General features: G+C 41.2%; 2 protein-coding genes across 2 annotated transcripts in view; both read right to left on the bottom strand.

The window, feature by feature from the left end:
• Positions 1 to 15,223, bottom strand: part of LOC147336420 (protein NLRC3-like) — a 95,483-nt gene that overhangs the window by 21,103 nt on the left and 59,157 nt on the right. The gene's annotated exons all lie outside the window — the stretch shown is intronic.
• LOC147336423 (uncharacterized) lies at positions 12,929 to 13,623 on the bottom strand. Its single transcript, XM_086286190.1, has one exon. It carries the CDS (start codon positions 13,621 to 13,623, stop codon positions 12,988 to 12,990), a length of 636 nt encoding a protein of 211 aa, XP_086142316.1. The 3' UTR covers positions 12,929 to 12,987.

Here is a 15,223-nt window from a genome sequence, read left to right as displayed (position 1 = left end):
TCATTACTCTTCATTACTTTTATGCTCACATTTAACCTGTGTCTAACGAGCTTTTAATCTCCTAAACAACACATTTTCTGGAACTATGGTTCTCTGTGCTCTGTGCTTCTTTTGGTTCCCCTTTCTCTGGTTGGTTCCGTTCGGTCTGGGGCTTCCAGGATTCTCGCCACCCCTGTAGTCGCTGTGGTCCTGAAATCTTCTCCTGTAAAGGATAGAAAACAAAACGCCTCTCTCTGCTACACCTCAATAATCTACTGTGTGCATCTATTGTTCCCTTAATTATTCAAAGTTGGTTCAAGATATCATGTTCTGGGCTCTGTCCTTTATATTAACTTTACTTAATCTTTAATTAATCTTAATTTACTTGATCTCAATGTTCTTTATGTGTGTGAGCAACACTTTTAATTTTATTAAACACACCCAGGGTAAGATATACACCATCACCATATCAGCATAAAAACAGACAGAGACGTTCCTCTTTCTGTCACATTCTTCCATACATGACAATTTGTTTCACCTTCCAGATGATTCCTGGGGACTTACAATTTCTTGACTCTTCTTCTGTCACTTGTTACTAGGCAGCTCAAATGCAGTTAGAAGCAAAATGAATTCCAGGCCCTCGGCCTGGCCTATGTTTAAATCATTTGTGTTTGTAAGCGTGTATGCGGTTTAACCTTCTGCTGCTCCAAGTCACTTACACAATAGATCATCGGGACATCGTGCCCAACGAAGCTTAAGACCTTGAATAGACTGAGCATCAACTCTGTCATGAGCACAATATGCAATGTGTGTATACAATGATTATAGCTGCACCTTTAATAAAAGTTTTAGTCTAATGCCAGTAGCTTTAATAAACATTTTAATGCAATGTTAATGATGAAGGCTATATTGTAGCAGTAAAGTATTTTCTTTATTCCCACATTCCCTCTCTTGACCTTTCAAAAAGAAAGGTCACCACACTTCGTGTTGTGTCACTCCTCGGCCCATTTGGCCGCTTCTAAGTCCATCAATGGCATCATGGCCACTGGAACGACCGTTCTGGGGTCCACTGCCCTCGTTATTACCTTTTCCAGCAGTCCTCTGGCGCAAGGAATGAGACAACAACCGCAGGTGACCAGTATCGCTAAAAAGTGGCAGTAGAAAACATTGCAGACATGAAAAACCCCTTCCATTTCCCAAACACTGAGGTCATCCAGCTGTCCAGCGGATTGTCAATTCCCGAGTGCTCATGCATGGTTTTAGACAGAGTTTTCAGCCCCTCCGTATCCGTTACCGTATCCGTATCCGTTGAGAATTTAAAGCATGTGTAGTTGTTTCGTTTGGGCATGAATGGTCCTACTTGTGTTTGCTTGTGAATTAGGGGAAATAAGCTGGACAAGATAGTCCAGTTGCCAGTGCTCACCGCTTCTCTAGTCAACCGCAACATGCAGTCATAGCCCCACTTGTCCTCTGGATACAGTGGTGCGGGCTCCGTGAACAAACGTGGTCTAGCTGAAGCACAGGCAACACAATCAGATACATGTTGTTCTTTAGCATTTTGAGCCACCCAGTCCAGCCAGAGGTTACTGTCACTGAAGCCGGTGGCACGCTCAATCAGGTCCTCAGTCCTAGTGTAATCCACCGTCAGGACTGGACTCCCGTTAGTTTCCTGCTCCTCTTAATGTAATGGTACATTTTATTTTACTTTATCAGACTTACCCAAAATATATATGCTTTCGTTACTTTGCTGCTGTTTTAATAATTTACTGTTTAAAAGTCAAGTCAAGTCAAGTATTTATTTATTGTCATTGTCAAAGAACAATGAAATTGCGTTTGGGGCTTCCGTACAACCCGTAAAAAAAAAAAATAAAAAAAAAATACCCCTTAAAACCCAAGTGTAAATATTTAACCCAGTGTGACTTCAGTGCAATGAGACAATCCTTAGCAACAACATGAGAACAAGACAGGTAATGTTCATAGGACATTCAGACAAAGACCTGAGAAACATGACAAAATGCAACAATGCAACCCGTTCAATATTATTATACTGTGAGATATGATGGTTGTCTATTTAAGAAGGGGGGGGGGGGGGGGGCAGGGGGGGGAAAGGGAAAAAAACCTTGGTCACTTGGACAAGTCTTTGTAATTATTTTCCTCTATCAAATTTAATTGACTTCTACAGTGGCCTGCTTTTGTTAATAGTAACATGAGTAACATCCAACATTTTCTCCCCTTTAGCATCTGGTATTTCCCCCACTATATAATGTACTACCATAATCTACACCCAGTCAATAAAACAGAATTTTCTCAAAGCAAACATCGGCAACCCAAAATAAGCAGCCCCAGAATTAAGTCTTGCGCTCCTCCTGCTCATGGCAAAAGCAAAGCAAAGCAAAGCAAAGCATCCCCTTTCTCTTGCCAGCATGGTGAATTGTTTGTCAGCATTTATTCATCCTACTCTTGGTCCAGTCTTTATCTCAGTGTCCAGTCAGTCCAACCTTTAGTCCACATCGTCAGTCCAGTCACAGTCCATTCACACACATTCACACCAGATATTGCTGAGGGTGGAGACTCCTGCGCAAATAATCAGATTCTCCACCCTCAGCAACGTGAGCTCATTCATTTGTTTTATTTTGTTTTGTTTTTTGTTTTTTAGGAAAAGAGTTCTTTATGCTCTTGGACTGGATTGACTCGCTGCAATCATTTTAGACAGGGACTTACAACCTGATCAGGTCCCCACAGGTCAGCTTTTCCTCAGCCAGTTGTAATCTGGAAAAGCTCACCTTATATTTGTTCTCCCGAAAATTTTTACAGCGCTGTTAATTCAATCTTTCAGGCCTGCTTAGAACAAAAATGAGAAAAAGAGAGCTGATTATTAGCTCATCAGAGCACAAAACATCATCACCTGACAGGTTTTCTCTAAGTGCACTGTTACAATGTTAAAGGGCCCAGTTCTAACCATGTCCATGTTTAATAAAACTCCCTCTATTAAAATAAGAAAACAACCCAAACCTAACCGACAGAATCAACCCATCACTAAAACAATAACCCCAAAAATCTTAATCACAGAAAAGTTTTGCCTCAAGTTCTTCAGCGTCCTGACAGTCTGAGGTCAACTGACATAGTCTCACCTGCTCAATACACAGAAAATCTTGTTAAAAGCTGCACAGTTTTGCACACCATTGATATTCTCATTAAGCCCTTTCTAAAGACGTTATAACCATCTATCATCACTAAATTCTAAATTTCTTTTCCAAATCTGGACGACTGCACGTAGTCACAGACCTGACCACTTTATTTAATTATCCTGTCTGTTACCAAGCCTTTCTTCTCACACAGTCACAGTGTGTGTTTCAGTGCAAGCTTCACTCATCCAGTCAGACAGGAAACACAAGTTCTCCTTTTTCTGTTCCTGTCCCCAGTCATTCAACTCATTTGCATACTGAGTCATATCTCAACGTCCCTGAGTTATTCCTCAACTTCAGGGTTTAAGTGTGTTACATTCACACTATTTTAACACTGATGAAAGATAACAAGCTGATTTTCATTGCATGTGTGTTATTAGTCAGGTTTAATCGATGTCTGTGCAGTGGAGCTGCAGATCCACCAGGACATGTTCTCAAAGCTGCCTTTCCTACACATTTCTCTGCTATAACTGGATCATTTTTAACTACTTTGCTATGAGTCCAATGATCTTTGTATCACTTTTTCTTCACACTAAGTGACTTGGACAAGATGATAAACAGACTCACATGCTGAAGATGTTGTCTAATCTTCATGAGCTCTCTTGTATTTGTAAGTGTTAGTAAGGTTAATACATTTTCTGCTTGTGTGTGTGATTTTGTGTATGTTTCTATTTGCAGTGTTTCAGACTCCTTCACAATTTTCCCACTTAAGCAGTCAGTTTTCTTTTCCCCAGGTTTGCTAACCCAAATTTAGATTTCCCACATTAAATAACAGCGTTCCTCTGTGTTCTCACCTACTGCTCTCACTCCTTTGTCCTCTCCCACTTCAACAGTCCAATAACAGGAAGTTCTCTTTCAGCTTTGTCCTGCATTCTCCACTGTCGCTCTTTAACTGCCGTGTTATTGCTCTTTGGAGCTGCATTCCTCGTCTTCAGTTAAGAGTGAGAGCTCGCTTGTCAGGTTTAGTGACACATGACGCTGTAAACAATTCAACCAGAAACTTGGCCTGAAACACCAGAAACACCAGAAACTCCAATTTTCCATTCATGAGTGTAAGCGTGTCTTTGTTGCGTGTATGTTGTGTATTCATATTAATATTGAGTGTAAGCTGGTCTTCGTTGCCTCGATGTGTTTTTATAATCAGGTTTAATTCATGTATCCACTACAGAAGGCCTAAATACCGTGGCGATACATTTATAGCCCATAATTCTTCGGGTTTCGAAAGCTATATTCTCCTGGAATACCTCGTTAAACAGGGTATTGCTCCGGGTGTAACAATGAGAGGGAGTCGTGTCGTTCTAATGTATGACAAATCCTATGATCAGAGATGGATGGACTCATTTAGCTCTCTGCCTTCTGCCTTGGGATTCGAGGACCTTGAAAAAGGCTTCTTTCCACACACATTTAACACAAGGGCTGACGAATTCTATGTAGGTCCTTATCCTGCCCCGTCTTTTTACGGGTATGAAAAAATGTCTGAATTTGAAAAGGAGAAATTTATGGTGTGGTACAAGCCTGCCTGCGAGAAACCATTTGATTTACAGGCTGAAATGCGTAAGTACTGCATTAATGATGTCGAAGTGTTGAGAATGGCTTGTAAAATATACCGCGAGACCTTGATGGAGTGCACGCAGATTGATCCATTTTCACACGCCACCCTGGCATCATACTGCATGGGGATTTTCAAAACCTTGTTTCTTCCAAAAGACACCCTGGCACTGACTCATCACGGTGCGCATGTTGATCAGAATAAGACATTTTCAGACGTGTCTCTTGAATGGCTTCAATACGAAACAAAACATTGTTATCAAGCATGCTCTCAGAGGCGGTGAACAAAAAGTAGGACCTTATTTTGTGGATGGATTTGATGCTTCCAGCAGAACTGCATATGAATTCTTTGGGTGTTTCTATCACGGTTGTCTCCGCTGCTACCCGGAGAGTGATGTTAACCCTGCCGCCAAGCTGTCATATGGCGAGTTGTATCATGCAAGTTGTGAGAAGGTGAATGCTCTAAGAATGCATTATGGTCTTAATGCCGTGGTCATGTGGGGGTGTGATTGGTCATCATTAAAGTCGACTGATCAGTCAGTCAAGGACTTTATGCGCAAATACAAAAAGCCTGAGCCTCTGGACCCTAGAGACGCGTTGTTTGGGGGGAGGACTAATGCAATGAAACTGTACCACAAGGTTGATGATGGTGGAGATGAAAAGATCAGATACTATGATTTTACAAGTCTTTACCCCACTGTTCAGTGCACGAAACATTATCCAATAGGTCACCCTCAGATCATATCCAATCATTTTGACAGAGTTGAAAATTATTTTGGGTTTGTTAAGTGCACTGTGCTTCCTCCAAGGGGTCTATTTCATCCTGTTCTGCCCTACAAGTGCCACAATAAGCTGATGTTTCCTCTCTGCAGAACGTGTGCTGAAGAGCAGCGCCAGCACAGTGATTGTGTGCATGCTGAGCGTGAGAGGCAACTGTCAGGTACTTGGGTTTCCTTTGAGCTTGAAAAGGCTATTGAAAAAGGGTATCAGATTGTCTGCATCGCTGAAGTTTGGCACCTCCCTAATAAGACTGACACACTCAAAACATTTTTGAAATTGAAGCAGCAGGCATCTGGATACCCGAAAAATGTCAAAACAGCTGAGGAGCAGCAGAAGTTTGTTCAAGACTATTATGAGAGAGAAGGCATCAGACTTGACCCTGCTAAGATTTGTGTAAACAAAGCAATCAGAAGTTGTAATAAACTGCTTCTGAACTCTCTCTGGGGGGATTCTGCATGCGAACAAATATGCCATCTTGCGAGCTGATTACAGACCCTGCCAGATTCACACAGCTGATGTTCAGTGACCATTATGACGGACGCCAGTTTTGTTTCATCTCTGATGATGTTGCAGTGGTTCAGTGGTGTCACGCTGATGGTAGAGGGTCGCGGGTGAAGGATGTGAATGTCTTTGTCGGTGCTATGACTACGGCCTATGCGAGGCTCACTCTGTATGACTTGTTAGACAAGCTGCAGGAACACATTCTTTACTGCGACACAGATTCAGTTATCTTCACCTCTCATCCCGGGGAGTGGGTACCCCCTTTAGGACCATACCTCAGTGAGCTGACTGATGAGCTCAATGATGGCGGGTCTGGAGAGGATGATCACATTACTGAGTTTGTCTCTGGAGGTCCAAAATGCTAATGTTATTACACAAAACAGGGCAAGACTCAGGTTAAGTGTAAAGGTGTAACACTCAATGATGTTAATTCTAAAGTTGTTACCCACGAATCGTTGAAAGGCTTAGTCAAGGCATTTGTGGCCAACAGGGATGCGTGTTTAGTTGCAGAGTCTGACACCATCAAACGCAATAAGAAGAGGTTTCATCTCAGGAATGAAACAGTTGTAAGAAAAGTTCAGGTGGTCTATAACAAGAGAAGGGTGCTGCCTGACTATACAACACTCCCTTATGGATACTGATCAGGATCAAGCCTTTGATGGGAGGCTCCAGCACCCTTTAGTTTAGTTATTAGCGGGCCGAGTAATTGTGGAAAGACTTTCTTTGTCAAAAGCATCATTGAAAAAGCATCCACTATTATTTCAGCCAAAATTGACAATATTGTTTACATCTACTCCTGCTGGCAACCTTTATACAATCAACTTCTTCAGATAAGAAAAATCACCTTTGTGAATGGTATACCGGAGTCTCTGAGTGACGATGTCCTTTTACCTCCGGATAAGAACAACTTGCTCATTATCGACGATGTGATGAATACTGCGTCTGACAGCATAGAAGTTCAAAATGTGTTCACACAATATGTTCATCATAGGAACTTGAGCTGCATGTGTTTAGTTCAGAATTTGTTTATGCAACAATTTCGTTCAACACTAATTATTTAACTCTGTTTAACAACCCGAGAGATAAATATCAAATTTCAGTTTTAGGTAGACAGATGTTTCCAGGTAATACAAAATACTTCTTAGAAGCTTTTAATGATGCCACATCCACCCCATACGGGTATCTTCTAATCAATTATAAATCTAAGACGCCTGACTATTTAAGACTCAGAACCAATTTGTTGTCAGATCGTCAAGTTGTTTATATCCCCAAAAAACGGCTAAAGCGGTTAAAAGGATGTCGTATTCACGGATGCAGAGAAACATTGCACTGTTGGAGTTGTTGTATAAATCCCCACCCAGCGTACGGAGGAATATTATTTGTAATGCAAGCATGGATTTTATTAATGCTCTGTGTGAGATATCGCTCAATGTTTTGAAAGGTGTTATCCCGCTGACTGATCAACAGTACAGACAACTAAAAAAGAAAAAAAAGTAATCAGGCTGGTTGCAGACAAAAAGGTCAAAGGTTTGAAAAAGAGAAGATCCATCAACCAATCTGGAGGATTTTTGCTACCATTATTAGGGGCTACCATACCCTTCATCACCAGTCTTATAGCAAATAGGTGAAAATGGAGCACACACAGAAAATGTTTCTGGTCCTGCAGCATCAGTTGGACATGTTAAACCATCAGCAGAAACAACATACAGGCTCCGTCAGACATGTAGAGCAAAACGAGCGAGACAAAGCTATGGTTGAAGTGCTGCAGCTGCAGATTTGGATGTGTATGAGAGGCTAAAAAGTATTCTGCCATTCTTCAGAGATACCGTTCACTTGTGAAACAAGGCATGAGTGAAAAAAATGTGCTAACACTATCTTTGCCTTCTGAAACCGGTCAGGATGCATCTGACCGCCAAAGCAATGTTGGTGGCGACAGACAAAAAGACATGTTTGGGATGAGATTTTGTCCTATATGGCAAAAAGGAGCAGAAAAAATGCAGAGCTTATTTTAACAGCGCTCACTCGTGCGTCGGGAGTTTCTTGGAATGATAGGGGTGAGATTATTATTGACAACCAGAGAATCAGAGGTTTGCATCTCTATGATTTGATCAAAAGTGCAACAGCAACACGTAGAGCAACAGATGTTTCATGGCCTGCAGGGTGGTCGACATTTTTAAAAACACTCGCCCGCTTAAATGTTCCTCTGTCTGCTTTTCCTAATGCTGAGGTGAGGAGGACTATTAGCCAATATAAAGGCGACACTGGCGACCCGAGTGTGGAAACAAATGGTTTGCACAAGAAGCGGTCACTGAGTGATCAAAGCTTATTTACCACACATAAAAAATCAAGGCAGAGTAGAAGCGGGTGGATCGATTTTTAATGAATTTTAAAATTATGTTTGTTTTTCTTATTCTTGAAAAAAAGATCATTTACCCTCGCATTTGTTTCCCTTTTTATACACTACTACTTATGTGTTTTTTCTTATTTATGTCTATATTGTTTTGTTAAACAGATGACAGTTTTCCCCTTTTTACTACTTTTTGAACTCTATGCTGATGTTTACAGATTTTATTATTACTAAATAATGTTTTTAACAATTAGGTGAAAATAAATACCAGATGAAACGATATTCTCTTCTGTTATCTTTTATTATTTGTTACTTGAATCAGTATCCGCGCTGCACACAATCAAAGTTATTTTCAAAACATGCAGAAACAGGTCTTATTTTGTTAACAAAATGACAAACCATTGCATCGTTACAAACAAGGTTATCACTGTACATATTAATTAGTCTTGAATAAGACGCTCCTTTTTGGACATGATATAGAAAAAGCACACAGTGTTGTCCGCAGGTTGCCGAAAAGTCCTTCTGAACCTGTCTCCCAGAATACAATATCCGAGCGGTGTTTTTAAAAGAAAAACTTTTATCTCGGGTGAAAACTTATCAGGTGAGTTACCGAAGCTGTCAAAAAAGTGCCCTTGCTTGTCTTTGTGATATAGAACACCAACCAGTGCTTCCCAGGTAAGTCTGATGGATCTGTATTCACAATGCCCATGCATGGATATCTGATGGGCTTTGTTGGCAGCTGGTCACATGCTAAGACGCCTAGAAGATGAGCCCTGTTACTAATCCTTTTAACAATGCTGGTTAGTTCTATTGTATTCATTTTGAATGTTTAGTAGTCGTCCAGCAGCACTTGTCTCATATTAGATATTTGGATGACTGAATCAAATACAGAGTAACACACCAGGTTCATTGTTCGGGGTAGCGGATTTCTGAAACGGGTTTCCAGCCTCACGTTCCCTGTTTGAACTAATGATACGTTCCCTGAATGTCCTTCATCAGCTTCCAGATTGAAACAGAATAATGTGTAGCCAAAGTCCTCACGTGTTATGGCCAATGGTCTATCCTTTAAATGTCTTCCAGTGGTTTGTATCAGCTGATAAAATTCTCTGGTGTAGTGTTTTCTCTGAAAATTTGGCTGGAATTGTTTGGCCGGATACGACTGTCCATCAGCATATAAACACATGAATTCTATAGTTCACAGTTCACAGTTTTAAAATTAAATGGATTACGTGTAAAAGAACCAGGATAAGCTTCGTTATCCACGAAGGCGATGATGACAAATTTAGGCAACCTGCCCATAAATAAATTAGTTGATATTCTTGCCGCAGCAGGTGTGGAGAAGGTCTTTAAAGAAACTCTGCCTACAGCATATTTTGCATTTGCATGATGCAGAGCCTTGCCGTGTGCCAGCCTGACACTTGGTGAGACACTGATTCTTTTCACAAATAAGCTGGCACAGACGATTTTAACTTTATACGCGGTGTTAGCTCCAGTCATGAGAGCAAATTCGTCTTTAGAGCGCACAAATTTCAGCGACAGATCGATTCCATTAAGTAATAATTTTTCTTGAAAAAACAGGTCTGCGTGTACTGGAGCAATCAATTCAACAATACTGCTATTCGCTGTATAAGTACCTCTGGTCACCAGACCCTGGCTCTCCCCTTCTATACATGTATCATTCATGTGCAAGGCTGTGTCTGTACAGAATAAAGCGCTGCTGAACTGTGTGTCTAAAGTCTGCTTATTATAATTGATAAGACATTCTATTATGCCTCTGTATGGATACGTGTTGGATGATTGGCTGATCAAGCGATCCCCCAAATTTACATCTACCTGACTAAATAAGGTGCAACCTGGATAATTAACAAGTCCCACGTTTGCATCCCTGCCTAAGTTTGTGCCGTCAGCATCTGTGATTCTTACTCGTGTGTAGATATAGGAATCATTTAGATCCAGGTAATCCTCTCCGGACGATGAGATTTAAACTCGATTGGACCTCCGTCTGTGATTGCAGAAACTGGTGGAATTTCAATAAAGGTCGTTTTCTCTATGGACGTTTGTGTGTATGGGACAGTAAAAAGATCGAGCTCTGTTTTTAGACATTCTCTGATTGGTTGTGTAACAGAGCCATTTAGAAGATGTCACATGCTGTAGTTTTTGAACGACTGGTTCTGGGTCTTTTCACTCCGCGTGGTTGTCTCCGTTTGGTGGCTTTCCTGGCAGGTTTTGTCGTTTTACGCTTTTTAGGCGGCGGCGTATCACGCATGCGTGCAGTGGGAGGGGTCTTAGAAGGTTTGGGTGTATACACATACAAGCTGTTGCCATCCTGTTTAGTAGATGTTGGCTTGGTTATGTTGGATATCACATCAGACACTATGCCTGATGCTGCTGTTTTTAGGTGGGGTTTGACTATGCTGACTCCTTTTTTAAACAACGGTACAGCAATTCTAAACAGGCTGCGGAACAAACCTCCCAGACCTGCGCCATATTGCGTGCTGGTCCCAATATAACCATTCAATTCTCCACCAGCCTGATTTAAATAATATCTTACAGATTTTGCTTCATCTGTGTTGTAGACAGACATCCTTATTTTTTAAAAATGGTGTCTTATGGGTCGGAAGTTGAACTTGACAAACACCTTCCCGTATAAAAAGGGTATGTGTTGATTTTGGTCGTCTATCAAATCAATTTCTATGTCATCGATTAAGGATTTCGAGACCGGTGTGTAGTGTGGGCTGTCAAACTGAAGAATGGCTCCCCGACGGTCATCGTCTGTTATATTTATTGCTCTTAATAGCTGCGCATGGGCGTCACCCACAAGCTGGTAATCAACGATATCTGCATAAATAAAAATGTTCTATTTTCCGCCGTATACGTCTGCAGGATGTGGTGCGTATGTGTTTTTATAATGAAGTACAAACGGGTCTTCTGATTTGAATCCTAAGATTCCTGCCAGTCTCCCTCTAAATGTGAGAACTGTGCCCCTATAGGGCCCATAACACTAACATAGTTACTAACTTCACTGTATTGTGTTTTAATGTCGGTGTTATGTTTTAATGTTTTATTATCTGCGCCACAGATGCATAATGCCCCACAGACAGCTCAATCACGGTTATGGACAATGCTCCATTTGTGACTGGATCATAAATTTCCACTCGCGAATCTGATTGTGGAAAAGACAACCATAGTCTTGGGTATTGAAATTCTATAACACCGACCTCATACGGTTCATTTAAAACATTGTTGCATTGTTGTATTTTGTCATGTTTCTCAGGTCTTTGTCTGAATTTCTACGAACATTATTGCTAAGGATTGTCTTATTGCATTGGAGTCACACTGGGTTAAATATGTACACTTGGGTTTTAAGGGGTATTTATTATTTTCTTCTTTTTTTTTGGGTTGTATGGAAGCCCCAAACGCAATTTCATTGTTCTTGACAATGACAATAAATAAATAAATACTAAATACTAAAATAGGTGTTATAACCTCAGGATAAAAATGCTCGGAAACTCAAGTGCCAAGTGCCTCTTTTTTTCTGCCAAGTATTTTCTCTATTTTAAACCTTTTGTTTTTGTCAATAGTCACCTGCTGTATCTCAGGTTCGTAAATTACACCTTTCACTGCAGCTCCTGTGAGATCCTCCAGTTTGTATACGGGAGGGTCTCTTCCTAAACGCTCCTTTATGGTAAAGTACTCGTCTGTGTAGGTCTGATGGTAACCCTTTCAGAATATGCCTCGTAGTTTAGATATTCTCTCTGTATCGCCCACATTAAATTTAAAAGTCACCGGTTTTTGGGGTTTCATTTTGTACAGGGTGTTAAAGACTGCTTTCTCATTATCTTTGCACACCTCGGTGGGGTCATTTTGATAGAGCTGTGATAAGACAGGTTATAGGACTGTACAAGATCTTGGATCACATTAACATATCTTGGCGAGTTAACTGATGTTAAGTATTTCCACATTTTCCCCTTTAAGGTGCGGTTAAAACGCTCTACCACACATGATTTCATTTCACTAAAGGTTGAAAAATGTGTGATGTTATGCTGCTCCATTAGTTTTTTTTAAATGTTTATTATAAAATTCCTTCCCTAAATCTGTTTGGAGTTTTTCAGGCACACGGCCCTCTCTCAGAATATCACCAAAAGCCTCAGCAACAGCCTGTCCTGTCTTGGTTTCAAGGCACCTAACCCATGCATACTTAGAAAACACATCTATGCATGTCAATAAGTACCTAACATTATCATCATCCGCAGAATATTCACGCATGTCAACCAAATCAGCTTGAAACTGTTTGTCAGTCCCGTTAACCAAAACTCTATTTCTGTATCCTTGCATTTCTGTATCCTTGCATTTCTGTGTCCTCTATCCTTGCAGGTTTATGAAGAGTATATGTGTCATCTCCTTTTAAAAACGCTCCACGTCAGGTAATGACGGCTTTAAGCCTGTTGCCTCACTGACAGCGATACGGAGCTTCTTTACACTTCCTAAACCCCCTGGGTGTGCAGGGTTGTGATATATTTTTCTCAGCGTGTTTTCCATAATCACTCTGACCAAACACAAATACAAATGACCAGAAAAAAGTGTTAGCATACGTTTTTATTTCATTTTCTGTGTAGTGCACAGTAAGGTTTTTATAACAGATGTGCATTAAATCTTGTGTCTCCCAGACCAGTAGTTTCCAATCATGTGGAGCAGCGCTGATTTAACTCCGCGGGTGTGATGATTGGTATTTAGCAGGTATCCGACATTCTCATCAGTGGTGCAAACAATGTGCGGCACTGATCTCAGTTCACACAGAAGACGCTCTGCAGTGCTGATGATTTGTGCTTCAGCCTCACTGACACTGTATGAGCAAACAAACAGACGGATGGCCGGGATGAATCGGGGCGTCCGGAGCTTTTCCATCACCTCATCATAGTAGGTCTCGAAGAAAAACACAGGCAGCTCAAACAGGCAACTGTGTTGTAACTGGCTGGGGTGACCGGATTGGCATCCATAACATATCTCCTGCACATACTCATTCAGTGCCGTCGACAGCAGGTGGAAGGTTGCGAGTTTAATGTTGAGTTCCGTTTCCTCAGACGGGTGTGATCCTGCAGAGTCCTGTGAGCATCCTGGAGAGGGGGGCGGAGTCGGTGGGGTCTGGATTAGCAGCGCTGGAGGGGGAGACTCTGAGCGGTCCACAATATGGCAGATGTTGTCTGTAAAAGAAATCCACACATTGCATTTTTTTAAAATATCGAGTATAATGCCAACGTCTCTCACACAGAGACAACCTACCATTTTTTTTTTCAGTCCTCAGGGTTTTGGATGATTTTTGATTTTGAAAACAACATGAAATCTTCACAACATGAAACAAATGTCTTTGTTGAGCCATGACTGGATTTCTCCTTATCCTTCCTAAAGGCCGTTATAACCTTGCACTGCCAGTGGTGAGCTGCACCAGCTGTGGCCTAATGTGGTCCCCCTCAGTTAAGGACTTCCAGGGTGGTGGATATTGGCCTGGCACCTTAAATTTCTGCACCCTGTTTTCAATGGATGTCTTTCAGTCTTTCTATGACATTAAGAAGCTGCAGCAGGGATGTCACTTAAGGCCTTTGTCAAAGTGCTGGATGAACGAACAGCCCATTTTGGAAGGGTGAGTTTCTAAATTTGTCAAGTTTAAGGAAATTGTGCAAATCAATGTTTATGATGACTGTCCGTGAATATTCTGTTGTTTGTCCTCTACTTAAAAGACTGGCCGAATATCAGCTGATGCCTTCAGCAAAAGTTTCTTGGAGTGGAGTGCTGTAAAGTGTGAGGTGGACAGGATGTGCAAGGAGCCATGCTTTAGCTGCCCTGCCTGCACTCCAGACATGCTCGCCGTCTCAGTTGATGGAAACTGCAAGCTTTATCGCTTTCAATCAAATGCAAGGTACGTTATGCATTGTGGACATAAATCAAATATGGATTTGTACAAAAATTGTATTTTGATGTTTCTTTTCAAACAACTGTCACCGTGTTCGTTCAGCACTTCAGAGCAGGGGAACTTTGAAGGTGTCTTCATTGAGAAAGATGAGGAAGTTGCTGAGTTTGTGAAATACATCCAGAGACACACAAATGATGTAAGATACACATATATATCAGTGCTGTCAGCGTTAATCTTGTTAAAATGACGTTAACGCCATAACCATATACTCATACGTGTGTGTGTGTGGATACATATTTGGATGGGTGGATATTTATTTTGTTTTTCTCTTGGTGTTGTCGTAATACTATTTACTTGACTTTATCTTAATGTGTACTTCATTTTGAGTAGCTCACACTTGGATGTGCGAGGTATACTGCAGCTTGTAGTCTTGGATACGTTTAAGACATTTTGTTATAAGGTTGAATGAATTCAGCAGTCATGTATTGTGACCTCCTTTCTATAGATCAAATGGGGAGGTGCGTTTCAGGATGGGGCCGGTTCTACAGTTGGAGAAGAGGTGGAGCAAGTAAACAGTTTCCTGTCTAGGGCGGCCATCACAACGAAGTACATGTCTAAAGCAGGTGTGTGTCTGTGTGTGAGATTCCACTCAGTCTCCTGCTCATTCATTCTTATTTGTATACTAACTGAAATGCAGGGCGAACAGACATGCTGAGCCTCCTGGCTTTGGGCTGGAACAAAAGGAAAGTGGAACAACTGGGCCGCACTTTGAGCCAGAGATATCTAAAGGTCATTTTTTCAACACCCATTTTAATGTGTGTGGTAATGGGGGGGAAACACCAGTACTCTAAAAATGTCCATATGAATGACATTTATTAATGTATTCTTAGATCATAAGGATCTTTAGAGAACAAGTGGAGAGCCTGAATGCGAGCAGAAATGAGCTGGGTGTGGATGACGACACACTGCAGCAAT

Source organism: Aulonocara sp. 'chitande type north' Nkhata Bay, linkage group LG3 (genome assembly GCF_057382095.1).
Source record: "Aulonocara sp. 'chitande type north' Nkhata Bay isolate Kocher_YH1m ecotype deep benthic linkage group LG3, A_spYH_male_GT1.1, whole genome shotgun sequence".
Classification (NCBI taxonomy): Eukaryota; Metazoa; Chordata; class Actinopteri; order Cichliformes; family Cichlidae; genus Aulonocara; species Aulonocara sp. 'chitande type north' Nkhata Bay.
This window is presented reverse-complemented; position numbering and strand designations above follow the sequence as displayed.

Bases quoted from the DNA above. Each gene is read 5' to 3' on its own strand.
- LOC147336423 (XM_086286190.1), bottom strand. From the start codon at position 13,623: ATGGTAGGTTGTCTCTGTGTGAGAGACGTTGGCATTATACTCGATATT.